Here is a 17,747-nt window from a genome sequence, read left to right as displayed (position 1 = left end):
AAGTCGTTGTCTGTGTGATTTTTCCACGGTGACTGAAGTCGTTGTCTGTGTGATTTTTCCACGGTGACTGAAGTCGTTGTCTGTGTGATTTTTCCACGGTGACTGAAGTCGTTGTCTGTGTGATTTTTCCACGGTGACTGAAGTCGTTGTCTGTGTGATTTTTCCACGGTGACTGAAGTCGTTGTCGGTGTGATTTTTCCACGGTGACTGAGGTCGTTGTCTGTGTGATTTTTCCACGGTGACTGAAGTCGTTGTCTGTGTGATTTTTCCACGGTGACTGAAGTCGTTGTCGGTGTGATTTTTCCACGGTGACTGAAGTCGTTGTCTGTGTGATTTTTCCACGGTGACTGAAGTCGTTGTCGGTGTGATTTTTCCACGGTGACTGAGGCCGTTGTCTGTGTGATTTTTCCACGGTGACTGAGGCCGTTGTCTGTGATTTTTCCACGGTGACTGAGGTCGTTGTCGGTGATTTTTCCACGGTGACTGAGGTCGTTGTCGGTGTGATTTTTCCATGGTGACTGAAGTCGTTGTCGATGTGATTTTTCCACGGTGACTGAGGCCGTTGTCTGTGTGATTTTTCCACGGTGACTGAGGCCGTTGTCTGTGTGATTTTTCCACGGTGACTGAGGCCGTTGTCTGTGATTTTTTCACGGTGACTGAGGTCGTTGTCGGTGTGATTGCGGTTGCCGGGGGACTGAAGTAGTGGCTGAGCACCAGACGCTGCAGTAAATGTGTCCCTTTGTTTCTGTAAATAGGATGAAACGTTTGATCATCCATCCTGTTACGTAACGCCTCCACACCTGCTTCTGGTTCAGGTGGAGTGTCGCTGCAGATCGCTGCACAGCGTCTTCATGCATGTAAACACAACCTGAACTCTTCTGTTTGTGCAACGTGAGATTTGCACACGTATGTAGAACATGTGCAGATGGGAGGAGGTGAGTTCAGGACGGACAGCAGCTCCAACAGCAGGATCAGGTGACGGCTTTTTATTTTCAGCTAGAACACTTCTGGCAGACTGCAGAGTCACATATGTTCTGCTGCTGGAACGTGGGAACAACTTTTACTGCACGCATGACCACGCTCAGCTATTGTTACATTTATTACATTCTACTCTTTACTTCTGCCCTTTTATTTCAGTCATGAGTTTAGTCAGAGAACAACTATTTTCATTCAGTCTGGATTAAAACAGCATCTAAAACTCACATTATTACTGAAAATAAACTTTACATCAGAACAAATGTGTGTTTTACTGTGATGTTGAACCAGAAGAGAAGAAAGTAAAAATAAAAACATTTTGCTTGTATCTACGTAGTTTTCTTCAGATAAAAAGATAGAAAGTGAGAATTTATCTTCAACTGCAGGAAAACAACATATTGCTTTCTTCTATTATATCATAATTATATCTTATTGCTTTTATACTGTTTTAGGCGCCTCATTTCTTATGTTATGTCATTTTATATTTTTCTGAGCAATATATGACACAATAATTTCCTTCAGGATTGAGTTAAATAATTATTATTAATTACATTTTTATAATTCAATTTGGCACTATTCTTTTATTTTATTTTAGCTTTTTCCAAGCAATATATAGCACAAGAATTTCCTTCAGGATTAAGTTAATTAATTATTATTAATTAAATTAGAATTTTTAAAATTTTCTTCTTCTTCTTCCTAATAAAAATATAGATAACTACATTGCTTTTCCTAATTATCATTATTATTACTAATAATAACAATAACCAATAATAATAAGAATAACAAAAATAAAATGACAAAATTTTAATTAATAATAATCAATTAACTTAATCCTGAAGGAAATTATTGTTTATTAAACAATAATAATGATAATAATAATGATCACAAAGTGAAAGAGAAAAGTGGAGAAATAAAGTTAATCATACCAAAATATTTTCAAAATAAATGAGTGTGAAAACACCAGATAAAATAATAAAATACCATGTCTGAGTAAGGTAAAGAAAAAATGGAATTAAAAAAAAAACAGACACGCAAGGCTAAAAAGAATAATAATAGTAGGAATAGTAAATAATTGAAATAAATACCTAAATAAGTAAACAAATGGTAAAAGTCAACAAAATTAACAATATAATAATAATAATAATATAGAACAAATAATATAGTATTTACAGATATTCCCCTTAGGAAACAATAACATATTTCTATTCTATTCTATTCTATTCTATTCTATTCTATTCTATTCTATTCTATTCTGTAACATTATTAATAATAATATTAATAGGAGTAAGAATAAATAAAAAAGTGAAGAAATAAAGTTAAACATGTTAAATATTTTCAAAATAAATTAGAACAATAATAATTACAGTGAATAAGTAAAATAGACACCTAAATAAGTAAGTAAAAGTTAAAAAAGAATAAAATTAGCAAAACCCCCCAAAAATAATAATAATAATGATAAAGGTATAATAATAAAGGTTAAAATTATCTATTAGATAATAAAAATAGATGACAAAAATTCTAATAATAAAAAATAGAAACAGAATCAAAATAGAATATTCCATAAAATGATCTCTTCTTATCTAACCCTACATCGTTGTCCTGATAAAAACACATTCTGATGGTTTCTATGACAACAGGCCTCAATATGAAGCCTGAACTTCTGTAGAAAAATAATTAGTGAAGCCGACGTCTTAATTCCATCTTTTATCTGTTGTATTCTAATATAATATAAAAGGATGAAGAGAAATCCTCTGAAGATCACAGTTGGACTGAACTAAGGAGCTGAACACCCAGAGAGTCGACATGTTTGAGTTTGATGGAGCAGAACTCAGTAATAAACTCACGATGGAATTAAACAGACAGATGTTTTACGTAACTATCAGTGTAGATATGTGTTACTGGTTCAGCTGGTTATCTGGCAGCCACTCGCTCATAATTACTACAGTACAACATGTTTTACTGCCAGCTGCACACGCAGCCGTCAACACGCTAACATGTCACATGTGATCACACGCAAGAAGAGCAGAGGAGCTGTCAGTTCTCTGGATGTTAAACAGTGATCAAAAACAACAACAATTAAACAGGATCCCGTAAAGAAAACAGCTGTGAAAATCTACTGGTAAGGCTGGAAATAAAAAACAAACCACGGTTTATGGTAACAACCAAAAACATGAAGAAAAACCTGTTAAAAAAATGAAAATATCTCTAAAATCATGATATAAATACAGAAAATCTGGCAGTAAGGGTGCAAGAAAAACTCTTTTAAGGTATTTTTTAAACGTTTGTGAATTGAGACAAAACAGTTTTGGACAGTTATAAGTTTTTCGTCTTGGACATATTTTGAGTCATTTAGATCATTTTTAAACTTGTTTTTGAAATATTTTGAGTCATTTTCAATCAATTTAGGCCATTTTGGATCAATTCTAGGCTACTTTGGATAAATTTTGAGTCATTTTGACCATTTTAAACTTATTTTTGAAATATTTTGAGTCATTTTCAATCATTTTAGGCCAGTCTGGATCAACTTTAGGACAATTTGGACAAATTTTGAGTCGCTATGACTGTTAAATACTGATCAAAAACAAACAACAACAAAAAAACCAAGATCAAATAAAGAAACAACTGTGAAAATCTGGCAGCAAGGGTGAAAATAAAAAACAAAACATGGTGTACTGTAACAATCAAAACCTGCAAAAAAAAAGTAAAAAAAAATAGCTGCAAATACCTCTAAAATAATGATATGTATATTTTTTAAATCTGGCATAACACACATTGCTAAAAATGGCAATATTACTAAAATTAGACATTATACAGGCTCAAATGTGTGTGCAAATGTAATTTAATACTGTGATAATTTATGAAAAAGAACGTTCTGCAGAACGTTGGATGAACTTTGATTGTTTCTCTTGGAAAAAAGTGAGAATTTATCTCCAGCAGCCAAAAAGCACCAAACTGCTTTTTGTCCTCCGTCAGCTGAAGGTTCTGCTGCCCAAATTTACTGCACAACAAATCTCCCTGTGCTTTTACCTCCTGCACTTTAAATGAATCAGGAAACTCGCTGCTCTGATTCACTGACCTTCAGCACCAGGACAGTCACAGAAAGTGGAAAAGTAATTCTGGTCTGGGAGTGATAACGTGAAGATGAGCTCATCTTCCTGAGTGTCGTCGTGTTTCCTCCATTCCCACAAAAACCACAACAACTGAACACCAGTCAGTGATGAAGTGACAGAAGATTCACTGACAGGAAACTAACCTAAAGGAGACGGATTTAACATTTACTGAACATTTATACAGCTCCAAACTCACTGATGTCAAAGAAGTCATCACTGGTTCTGCATTTTGTTCAAAAGAGGAGCTTAAACTTTACAAACAGCTCAACAACCAACATGTAAACATCTAAAAACAGCAGCTAATTTGATGTGTTTTCAGAAATCATGTGAATGCTCCTATTTTACAAAAATGCAATACCAACATCCTGCACAAAGCAGCTTAGTTTGTTGTTTTTCTTGGATAAAATTGAACTTGAACATGTGATTAAAACAAATTTCCTCGTGTTTGTCTACTACCAGAATAAAAAGAACCTGCTGGTGTTTCTGATGTGAGAATATTTCCATGAGCTCACTGGGAGGAACGTATCGTACAGAAGGTGTGGAACCCACTAAACCGGAAACTGCTGATCTATTTTAGAGCGTCTCCGCCCTGCTCTGCTGTTGAACGCTGTGCAAAACACACCAGGAGGAGTTTCTAGCCTCATAAACACATTAGAGACGCCGTAAACACTCGGCTGTGATCGTTTCTGCTGTTTACAGGCCATGGGTGGGCCTCCAGGAGTCCAAACCGCAGACGGGATTCAGTTTCTGTGGTTAAAATATGACATTCGGAGACATTAAACATTCATCAGAGTGAAAATATTTTGACCCACATCGGCAGTGAAAGATTAACTGCAGTGGTCCCATAAATCTTAATGTTACCAGATTTAATAGTCCAGGGAAGGAATGTGTTTGGATGATGACACTACTTCCTGTCAGCGAACCAACGTCAGTTATTACTGAAGAATGTCCGTCTGTTCAGGTACAGTAAGGAGAACAGAATGTAAACCTTTATTTAAAAGACAAAGAGGCTGCATCACTAATTACTGCTCTATAAAAGGGTTGATAAATAGAATGCAGATGTGTCACTAGCAGACCTTCAGTCAGTCGAAATGTTTATTTACAATCATAGAAACAACCACATGGCAGCAACAAGGAAATTCAGTACAACTTACAAACTGAAACTAGTCTTTTATTTGGTCATATTTGTGTACAACTTGTACATATTAGGTCATTGTTTACTCTGTCTGATTAGAACTGAAACAAAGGCTAAAGTCAACACACTTGTTTTCACTGTGCTTTCAGATAAAGTTTAAGAACATCCAAAGTAATTTTCTGAACTTTTAAAGGTCGCCACAAAACACGCAAAAATCACCACAAGAACATAAAAAATTACCATACAATGATGCAAAATCACCACAAAAAGACACAAAGTAACATTAACAGATGCAAAATCACCACAAAAACATACACAAAATTGCCATTAACCGATGCAAAATCATTACAAAACGATCCAAAATCACCACAAAAAGACAGAGTTACCAGTAATGGATGCAAAATCACCACAAAGACATAAAATAACCACTAAATGATGCAAAAACACGACAGAAAATGCAAAATCCCCACAAAAAAAATCACAAAATTACCATTAAAAGATGCAAAATCACCACAAAAAGATTCAGAATTACCATTAAAACACACAAAATCACCACAAAACGACAAAGAAATCACCACTAAATGATGCAAAATCACCACAAAAACACACAAATTTACCAATAATTGATGTAAAATCACCACAAAAAGATGAAACATAAACACAAAATCACATAAAATCAGCACTAAATGATGCAATTTCACGACAGAAAAATGCAAAATCACCAGTCACAAAAATACCATTGATAGATGCAAAATCACCACAAAAAGATGCAAAATCACCACAAAAAGATGCAAAATCATAAAAAACACACAAAATTACCATTAAAAATGCAGTCACTGCAGAAAAATGCAAAATCCCCACAAAGTCACAAAATTATCATTAAAAGATTCAAAATCACCACAATAAGTCACAAAATTACCATTAAGATGCTAAATCACCACAAAAAGATTCAAAATTACCATTAAAACACACAAAATCACCACAAAACGACAAAAAATCAACACTAAATGATGAAAAATCACCACAAAAACACACAAAATTACCAATAATTGATGTAAAATCACCACAAAAAGATGCAACATCAACACAAAATGACATAAAATCAGTACTAAATGATGCAAAATCACGACAGAAAAATGCAAAATCATCAAAGTCACAAAATTACCATTTAAAGATTCAAAATCGCCACAATAAGTCACAAAATTACCATTAAGATGCTAAATCACCACAAAAAGATTCAAAATTACCATTAAAACACACAAAATCACCACAAAACGACAAAAAATCAACACTAAATGATGAAAAATCACCACAAAAACACACAAAATTACCAATAATTGATGTAAAATCACCACAAAAAGATGCAACATCAACACAAAATGACATAAAATCAGTACTAAATGATGCAAAATCACGACAGAAAAATGCAAAATCATCAAAGTCACAAAATTACCATTTAAAGATTCAAAATCGCCACAATAAGTCACAAAATTACCATTAAGATGCTAAATCACCACAAAAAGATTCAAAGTTACCATTAATAGAATAAAAACCACCACAAAACAACATATATATTCATGTCACATCAAATCAGCCGTTTAAGATCAGAACTAAAACCAGAGTTCTACCGTCATGGAGAAATTAACCTTCTTTGTGGTGTTTGGGCTCAAAATTCAAAGACATATTCTGGGGTCTTGTGAGAATTTCCATGATTGTTGGAAAGAGGAAAAATAAGGGTCATTTAAGTCACCTTTCATTGTCAAACTACTATAAAGTTTCACATTAGACTACACTGAAAAAATCTGGCAGGAAAACTCAGAGCAAAAAGGATCACAATATAAGAACCTTTAAGTTTTACTTGACCTGTTTTGGCTGGATTGTCCCTCATTTGTAGGTCAGAAGTTTTCCACGTCAATAAATCTGAGCTCAATAATGCTAATTCATATCATACTTAGGCCTCTGCTCTACTTTGACGAGGGAAAAAGAAAAAGGTGGTAAGATTTCTGCTTCATTGGCAGGTTGAGCTTTGGGAAAAATCAATGCTCAGAACTTTTCAAGCCCTCAAGTGTTGTTGGGGGATGTTTGTGTTTATTTACTGAACATTTGTACGTTAAGATAGTCTGTGCTACGGTGGGACATAAAAACTTTACAATATCAAGTATTTTCTCTTTTATTATCGAAACTGGACAATGAAAAGAAGGACAAAATGCAGATTTGTATTTTTGATTGTGGAAGGACCAGATGTTTGTCAGAATGAGGAAATAAAAACAACCTAACCGACCTTCCTGATGAGAGTTTTATTGTTTAACAGTCACTGAAAGGGAAAAAGTTTCCCTGCCATCTTTCAGATTGATGACTGTTTGATGTGGAGATTCACCGTCTGTAAAATAATCTACTTCCTCCAACAGGCCGTCAAAGGATTAGCAGCTGCACATTGGACGGCGTGAAACCTGAGAGTCTATGTGATGTGGTTTTTTCTTTTAACCACATTCACTTTGACGCCGACCACAGCTTTCTGCTACATCCGTCATCCATCAATAAAAGGGACGTTTGGCAGGTTTGATCTCATAATTATCAGGAAGGTTCTCCAATTTACCAGCTACTGCGACCAATCCACAGTGACTGAAACCAGTGGGTGCTGATTGTTTTCTCAGATTTACATGTGGTGAGTTTCTGTTTTATCTAACATGCAGCTACAACATGTTTTGAAGACGACTATTTAAAACCACAAATTAAATGTGCGGTATTACGCAGATGATACAACTATTTACTTATTTAATGTAATTTAGTTCAGACACGTTATAAAGTATATATTAAGTATCAAACAAATGATTACTGAACCTAAGCTAATTTGGCAGATACACAGTAGATAGTGTCTTTTATTTGGTCATATTTGTGTCCAACTTGTACGTGTTCATTTTACCTACTGTCACAGTTTACTCTATCTGATATAGAACTGAAACAAAGGCTTCGCTGTGCTTTCAGATAAAGTTTTATAACATCCTAAGTATTTTTCTGAACTTTTAAAGTTCACCAAAAAAGACGCAAAATCACCACAAAAACACATAAAATCACCACAATATGATACAAGATGACCACAGAAACACACAAAATTACCAATAATTGATGCAAAATCGCCACAAAAAGATGCAAAATTACCAATCATTGGTGCAAAATCACCACAAAACCCACAAAATTACCAAGAATTGATGCAACATGACTACTAAAAGACATAACACCACCACAACATGATGCAAAATCACCACAGAAACACACAAAATCACCAATAATTGGTTGAGATGTTGACCATATTTGAGAAAATACATTTCTGGGTGTGGTACTGGACAATAAACATAGTTGGAAATCTCATATAAATATATAAGAGCAAAGTTGGCAAAAACTGTCATAACTATGACTAACAAGACACATTTTGAATTCAAAAGCCTCTTATACATTATACTGTTTACTGTTTTTTTACTGACCTACTGTGCACAAGTGTGTCAAATATACAAAAACCAATACAAAAAACCTCATAACATCCAGTACATATATTAAATAAAGCTATTAGGATAAACCACAAATTACATGTGCGGTTTTATGCAGATGATATGACTTTTTATTGCTCAGATGACAATTTAGAAACACTAAAGTTCTGCTGTTTGGCAAAATGAACTCTTTAGTTCAGTCAAAGATCGACAACTCTAATATTGAAAGAGTATATACAAATATAAACACTTTAAAATCTGTTAATTTAGTTAATTTCATGACAAACAATGTTGTGAAGTTAAACAATGCTCAAAGCAAATACAAATAATTACTCACTGAGAACAAACGGCAACTGTTCAGAAGCAACTTTAGAAACTAGGAATAAAGAAGAAATTTAAATTTTTCAAAGCTGTTTGTTCGCGTCACCATAGAGAGTAGAAGTTTAGCAGTTTGTGGTAAAAGTTACAGAAAAGTCTCAAAATGAGCACAGTTATAAAACAGTTTAAGAAAATATAACAATGTGGAACAGTCACTGTTTTTGGGGGGTTTCTAAAGAGGTTTATAAGGTTTGAAGCCAAGAGAGAACAGTCAGATATGAGATGAACAGACATGAAGCTAGTAGAAGTTAATCGGTTGAACTTCATCTCATTGTTCTCATTATTTTAGGTTCTGGTTATTGTTTGTTTTGCATTTTGTGTGTTTTATTTTCTCTTTTTCGTCGTCATGATAAGGTGGCAGGTCTGAAACTCATCCAACAAATGAATAAAATTTATATCTCTGAAGAAAAATAACATTTGTTATTGACAGAACGTGTTTGTTGAAAAAGATACATTTTCCTTCTAGCTAGTAGCGTTGAAATTATTCAGTTCTGATTTATTAATACATTGAGACGACACAACACAAATGAAGCTAAACTTCCTGTCAATAAAAATCACAGGTGGAATTGGATTGTAGTCACATATACATCTTGAATTTTCCGTTAAGAACTTCAGAGCACATGAACACATTAGTATGCAGCACATCTGAAGTCCATGCAGGATAAATAATTCAGTCCCAGCGGGAGGAGATTTAATGAAAATATCAAATTAGTCCTTGAATTAAATTGTTAATTTCATGCTCAGGGGCTGTTTAGAGCTGAACACTGACAACACTTTTAAGGAGCTGCAGTATCACGTCTCTGAAACTATGATGTCTAATTAGGTTTTCTGACTCGGGGGACTGAAGTTGCTGGTGTTTATTTATTATTGGGAAGATGGAAGAAGATCAAGAGGAGGTGAAACGGATTTCAAACTATTAGCAGGTGACATTAAACGTGTGTTTTACCTGATGAGAGCCGTCTTCGGAGAGTCTAGTTGCTCCACAGTTTGAGGACTTGAAGATGGAGGAGGGTTGGAGGACCGGAAGGATGAAGGCAGGACGGAGGAGGAGGACGATGGAGGGTTCTGGTTTGGTGGGTCCTTGTTTCGTAGAAGATGGAGAGATTTGGCTCTGACATGGTGGATGATACTGTGGTTGCTACGGCAATGGGCAGCTTTGCCAACAGGTCCGGTACCCGACCTCTGATGGGTTTGTTCTGATCTGGAAACATAAAGAATCCAGAATAAGTTTCTCAGTTGGTTGAACCTCCTCACCTGTTTAGGTCCAGGTATTAATCAACATTACATTCTGACAGATGCTTGTCTTTATTTACACACTCTTGTTTTGCATTGGTGTAGAAACTGACAGTGAATTGATATCTGCATTAAAATGTAATTTATGAATATATTAATGATTTTCACCAGTTGTGTCATTACTAACAACAGGCAGGAAAACTGAGGATCCTTTTTAAAATCGCTCCTTAAGACTCAGTCGTATCGTATGGCTTTTACTTGACTGATGGAACGGGTTTTACCAGTTTTATCTTGTTTGAACACTTGCTTTATATAGTTTTATTGTTCATGTCTTTGCATTCTTTGTTGTCTTTTTCTACTTCTTTGTTTTCTTTGTGTTCTTCATCCTTGTCTTCTTTATCATGTCGTTCTTCGTCGTGTTCTTCATCGTCTTCATCTTTGTTGTCTCCATCTATGTTGCTTCATCTTCTACGTCATCATCTTTTTTGTCGTCCTCTTCATATTTGTCGTCTTCTTCGTGGTCTTTGTCTTCTACGTCATCTTATTCTTGTTTGTCATCTTCTTTGTCATCTTCGTATTTGTCGTCTTCTTCCTCTTGTCGATTTTTTCATCTTCTTCTTTGTCGTCTTCTACATCGTCGTCTTCATTGTCTTCTTCATCTTCTTTGTTGTCTTCGTCTTCCATGTTGTCTTTTACGTCATTTTATTCTTCTTTGTCATCTACATCATCTTTTTCTTTGTAGTCTTCCTCATCGTCTTTTTTGTTGTCTTCACCTTCTACGCCATTGTCTTCTTTGTTGTCTTCTTCATCGTCTTCCTCATCTTTGTTGTCTTTGTCTTCTATGTCGTCTTCTTGGTTGTCTTCTTCTACGTCATTTTATTCTTTGTCATCTAAATCGTCTTTTTCTTTGTTGTCTTCCTCATCGTCTTTATTGTCTTCGTGTTCTACATCATTGTCTTCTACGTCATCATCTTCTTTATTGTCTTCGTGTTCTACATCGTTGTCTTCTACGTCATCGTCTTCTTTGTTGTCTTCTTCTTTTTCGTATCTGTCTTCTTTATCTTTTTGTCATCTTCTACGTCATCGTCTTCTTTGTTGTCGTCTTCTTTTTCGTATCTGTCTTCTTTATCTTTTTGTCGTCTTTGTCATCATCGTCCATTTGGAAATTTCAGGGTCAGCTTCGTCTTCTTTTTCGCCTTTGTCTTCTTTCTTCTTTGTCGTACTCTTCGTTGTCCATTTTGCCGTCTTCTTTGTCTTCTTCATCATTTTCTTTGTCTTTGTTGTCTTCTTCATAATTGTCATCATCTTCTTCATTGTCCATTTTGTCATTTAAAACATCGTCTGCTTTCTTTTCACCGTCTTCGTTTTCTATGTCTTTTTTTCATTGTCTTCGTCTTCTTCACTGTTCAGGTTAAGCTCTTCACTTGTTAAATATCGGATTATTGATAGACACTATAATTTACTTACGTTCCTTAAACGCCTCACTTGGAAAATTACTCTAGAAAGTGAAATAAGGTGTTCTAATGTCAGATTTACGGAAGTTGAAACCAGATGATGTTATTTACATGGAGCTATGTGCAGCTCTATGTGCACAGATCTCTAGATCACTGAGAGATAGTGGGATTTTTGTTTGTTCATTGATATGTGCACATTTTCAATACATTAATAAAGCCATCTATTCTCATGTAATCAATATCTACTCGTAATCTTTAGTTACATACTGCAGGTACATGACTAATATGACTGCTGGAGAAATTCTAAACAGTAGAATTTGTACACTGCAGCCTTAAACAGTAAATCCACATATTCTGACTCAGCGGTTTCTTTTACATAACAGTAATAAATACACAACAGCAGCAGCAATGAGGGGAGATAATAAATGTGTTCCTCTCCGTCGTCACCTCCCCCCAACCCTCAGATGGGATTACGACTGTGTTTGCACTGTGTGGTGATTTTCTCTTTATCCTCAGGTGTCGATGCAGAACAGGAAACACCTGCATCAGGTTCAGAACAGAGGAGGGACGAGTGACACTGCAGGAATCTACAGCAGGGGATTAACAGGCAGAGATGTGGTGGAGAGTGATGCATCTACAAGACATAACGCTGTTAGGAGGGTTAGTAAACTCACCCCAAACACATCATGATCTGGCAGCTTCCCAGCAAGACATGCCAGTTTACTACCACATGTAAATTAATGCACATTTATACACATAAACACACTCAAAATTCATAGTAAGTCAGCATGAAAATACCAGCGTGAAAGCACAAACACTACTGTGATAACGCACTACCAAGCTTTAGACTACAGGTCTCACATGGTGGAAATCCGTTCTTATTGTGTTTTCTAGGTTCTATAAACGTGAAGGTATAAAATAAAAGCTGTAAAAATATAAGGAATCGTCCTACTGTACAAAGTGAGCAGCTGTCTCTTAGTTGATCAGATTTATTTACTTTGTACAGCTGCTTCTGATAAACTCCAAAATGTCTGAACCAAGAACGAAACTCACCAAACGTTCTGCTGTAAGAGTGAACACAAGAGACTTCATGCACTCACACTTGGCCACAATGACTCATAAGTAATTCAAAATTAATTAAATGTGTTCAGAATGACTTAACATTTGTCCAAAATTACTAAAACCATGTCCAAAATTAATCAGAATTTGTCCAAAATTACTTAAACTTTGACCAAAATGACCTAAAATCTGGGCAAAATTACTCATAACTCATTCAAAATAAATCCAATTAAGTTCAAAATGACTTAAATTTGTCCAAAATTACTCAAATTTTATCCATAATTAATCAGAATGTATCCAAATTGACCTTAGATTTGGCCAAAATTAGTCAGAATTTGTCTTATAATTAGTGTAGAATTAGATTTCAGTTTGTTTTTTAATTGAGTTGTACAGGTTATAATAGGTCACATTAGAGGTGGAAAAAGATCTGAAAGGATTTATTTTGGTCTCATTTGTTTTATAACATGTCATTTTAACAGGATGCGTTGACTTTTATATCCACTCTGTGGGAATCAAGTTACTCCACCTGATAAATCTGCAGCAACAAGTAACAAAATGAAGCTTATAGCCTGATATCCGGCAGTAAAATGAAACGACGTTGATCCGTGCCCTGAAGAACACGTATGACAGATGTGGGTCCTGACCTGGAGATGAAAGCATCCTAGAGGGAAGCTGCCGAGGCAGGCAGCAGAGCAGGGCATTCTGGGAGATAAAGGAGCAGCGTGAAGCATTCCTGCTATTGTTGAGACGTTCTGGATTTAGTCTGCCGGCTTCTTAACAAATTCTACACGTCTGACATCGGCTCTGACAAAAGAACAGCAGAGATGTTGAGTCGGTTACAGGACAGGTCAGATATGTGACGCTGTTCTGGTAGATGGTTACGTCACCGTGGAGTTTAAATAAAGAGAGCTGCAGAGACTCCACACCCTGACCTCTGACCTCTGACCAACCTAACTAACCCTCTGGAGTGCTGCTGAGAAAGTCTGATCTGATCTGAGGTCAGCATGTGATGATCTACTTCTTATGACATCAGATAAAACACTTACATCTAAATAATAGTTTTAATATCGCTGTAATGTTACTGCTAATAGTTTTTGTGACAGTTTCTGCATCACGTGTATGGTTTTATTTCATGTGCAATATTTTTATTTCATTTCATCTACAATACTTCACATCCATCCATCATCTACACACCTTAGTCCTCATTAGGGTGGTGGGGGGCTGGAGTCTGTCCCAGCTGACTGAAGGTTCACCTGGACAGGTAACAGTCTACCAGGGCTACACATAGAGACAACCATTCACACCTACAGGTAATTTAGAATCATCAGTTAACCTCAGCATGTTTGTGGCCTGTGGGAGGAACCTGGAGAACCCCACGTATGTACAGGAAGAACATGGAGACTCCATGCAGGCAGAGGCCAGGAAGGCTGGGACGTGAACCAGGGATCTTCTAGCTGTAAGGAGAACGTGCTAACCACCAAACCACTGCATAGCCCAATGCTTCATATTTTTATTTCATGTGTAGTATTTCATATTTAACTTCGTTGCATGTCCAGTATTAATTTTTTTTCATTTCTGGTGCAATATTTCATAGTTAAATTACATTTAAGTACAGTATGTTAAATTTTCATTTTATTTCATGTGCAGTGGTTCATGTTTTAAGTTCATATGCAACATTTAATATTTTTTATTTCTGCTGCAGTATTTCATATTGTCATTACGGTACATTTAATGTATAATATTTCATATTTAAATTTTATGTGCAATATTTTATATTTTAATTTCATGTGTAATATTTCATATTTTCATCTCATTTTGTGTGCACTATTTTATATTTTCTTTCACTTCAAGAGCAATATTTCATATTTATATTTCATCGATTGTGCAGTACTTCATATCTTGATTTAATTTCATGTGAAATATTTATTATTTTTTTGAATTTCATGTGTAGTATTTCATATTTTCATTTCTCAGGTGTAATATTTCAGTTCAATGTGTAATATTTTATTATCATGTACAACATTTTGACGCGTAATATTTCCCTTTGACGTACAACATTGTCAATATGAGCAATATTTCATGTAATATTCAGGTGCAAATATAAAATTTCATTTAATTTTTACATTATCATGTGTGACATTAATTACCAGCATTATATTTTACTCTTCTATTCCAGCCTTATTTTAGTTTATTTATTATATTTCAGTAACTTATCGTACTCATATCCTACTGCTTTTCCATTTTTTCACCACATTTCTTATGTTTTGTCGTTTTGTTATTTCTGAGCAACATCTGGCTCAAGTTTCTTTCAGGTGTTTTGTGAGTACTTTGCTTACTAACAATAAATATTGATGAAAACTAAATTAAATAACAGTGTTCTGTGTTCTGTTCTCCTGGTTTTTAGGCACTGATTTCTTCTGATGTGTAGTTTTCTGAGCATGAGCTTCAGGACTAATAAAGTTCCATCTTCTGTCAGTGAATGTTTGCATGACAGCAACAGAAGTGATTAAAATATTTAAAGTCAGATTTAGCTGTAAATAAATGTAAGATGTGAACATCTGGGCAGCTCCTATCCTCCACTCAGTCCATCATTTAAATTAGTGATGTACGACACAACTTCTGTTTAAATGTTTAAAGGTAAAAAACTTCCACTGCAGCCTTATTTATGTTTTTATGTATTTATACAGGAAGAATCTGATCCTCTCAGCCTGTATTTAGTCCTCAGGAGGACAGAAAACTGCTCAGTTAGTCTGGTTTAAACCTGGTTTCTACTAAATTTTAGAAACAATTTAAACAAAACCTCGTTAAAAATGGATTCTTCTGTTTCCCAACAGCCCTCAGAGGGACTGAGACATGAAAGCAGAGAGGAGAAGGACAAGAAGAACTGGATCACGATTAAATTATGCACAATTCTGCACCGATTCTAGTTTCTGCAGGTTTTTGTTTCTGGATATTTTCCACTGAAGGCTGGGAAAATGTGACAGAATCAAAACTGAGCTGTTAGACACGAAGCTTCTTCTGGAAATGGGATTATTTTATTTACTTATTACTATTATTACGGTCAGAAAATCACCTGAATCACATCATAGAAAAATTCATTTTTACTTTGTCAGATTAACATCTCAGTGAAATACTCTGTCTGAAAATAAGAATTAAATTAAAAAGTAATTTATTATAAATTGCTGTAAGAAAATGTAAAAAATGTCAAGCTCAAAACCTTGAACTATTTTTATTTCTGTATTTCTATATTTACAGTTTGATTGATTTTATTCATTTATTACTCTTTTAGAACTATTTTAATCTATTTATGTCTGTATTTAGGCTTTGAGTGATGTGACCGATTTAATTAAATTATTACTCCTTTGGAACTATTTTCATTTATTTACATTTTGATTGATTTTACTGATTTATTACTCATAACTTTTTAAAATTTATTTCTATTTTCACACTTTGATTTGGTAGATTTCATTAAAATTAATTTTATTTCGATTTTGTAAAAATTATTTTATTTTTTATTTAATGCATTATGTATTACTTTGATTTTATTATTTTCCAATTTTTTTTCTGTATTTTGACTTTTATTTTGCCCTTCGCCTATATAGCTGTTAATGTTTTAATAATGGATATTTTTTATTATATTTCATTTTTCTTGTTTCATCCATTCCTCAATCCCTGTGTTTTTGAGTCTATTTATTTTTTACTTCTATAGATACATTTTGATAGATTTTTATTAATTTATTACTCCATTTATTAACCATTTTGATTTATTTATTCATTTATTCATATATTTACAGTTTGATCGATTCAATTGATTACTTACTCCTTTAGAACTATTTATTTATTTATTTAGATTTTGACTGATTTTATTAATTTATTACTCTATTTGTACCTTATTTACTTATTTCTATATTTAGACTAGGATTTATTCAAGTAAGTCGTTACTCCTTTAGAACTATTTTTTATTTATTTATTTATTTTATTATTTCTTTAGTCATTTTTCTACATGTTTCCAGCATGATGTTGGGTGCTGTTAGTATTATTTTATTGCATTTTTATTCCTTTAAGTTATATTTCATTTGTCTGAAAACTGCTCCATAAATAAAGTCCGATTCCTGAACAGGAAGAATCAATCAAGTTCCACTTTCTCTATTTATTTTCACTCTGCTGCTCTATTTGGTTTCATTCTCCACATAAAGTGAGTTTTCAGCACCTGGCGAGAGGATTTGTCTGATTCTGTCCTCGAACACTAATTTAACACCCAATTACAATAATCCCTGCTGTGACCTCTGGTGACCTCTGGTGACCCCCAGCCCGGTTAAAACAACCTAAAACCACTTGACACAGAAAGCAGAGCTGAGAGGAATGACAAGCATGTTTCAGACGCGTGTGCGTGTGTGTGTGTGTTCTGCGTGTGTGCGTGCGTGTGTGTGTGTGTTCTGCGTGTGTGCGTGCGTGTGTGTGTGTGTGTGTGCGTGTGTGTGTGTGTTCTGCGTGTGTGCGTGTGTGTCAGAGGAAGAAACAACGATACAATGACAGGATTAGAGAGCTGTTGTGAAATTCTCCTTGCTGCTTGAGAACCAGCTGGTACCTGAAGATGTCGTAGAGTAGATGAATAGATGGACGATTCTATCAGTAAAATAAATAAATTTAGTTTAACAAAAAGTGCAGCATGTACAGCTGAATCTAATGCGACAAACTGGACCGTATTTAAGAATTAGGGCAAAATTAAAGCAACCTAAGCTGCTCCAAAACAACGCTAGAATTCCTGCAGTTCACATAACTTAGTTGAAATTTATGCATATTTCTTAAAGAGCTAGAAGATCCACTGGTGGCTCTCTAGTCTAATCAGTAGAGAACAGTTTCAATACTAATCAAGGAATGTTTAATTGATCGGTATTTTAGTAGCTCTACCAATAAA

General features: G+C 34.6%; 1 protein-coding gene across 1 annotated transcript in view; it reads right to left on the bottom strand.

Annotated features, from left to right (window-relative positions):
- Positions 1-17,747, bottom strand: part of si:ch211-266k8.4 (TBC1 domain family member 10B) — a 102,983-nt gene that overhangs the window by 18,431 nt on the left and 66,805 nt on the right. Inside the window, exon 14 of the mRNA XM_055007224.1 lies at positions 10,030-10,284. Coding sequence (XP_054863199.1) covers positions 10,030-10,284 — 255 coding nt within the window. The remainder of the gene's footprint in view (positions 1-10,029; positions 10,285-17,747) is intronic.

The sequence above is a fragment of the Amphiprion ocellaris genome, chromosome 3, assembly GCF_022539595.1.
Source record: "Amphiprion ocellaris isolate individual 3 ecotype Okinawa chromosome 3, ASM2253959v1, whole genome shotgun sequence".
Lineage (NCBI taxonomy): Eukaryota > Metazoa > Chordata > Actinopteri > Pomacentridae > Amphiprion > Amphiprion ocellaris.
This window is presented reverse-complemented; position numbering and strand designations above follow the sequence as displayed.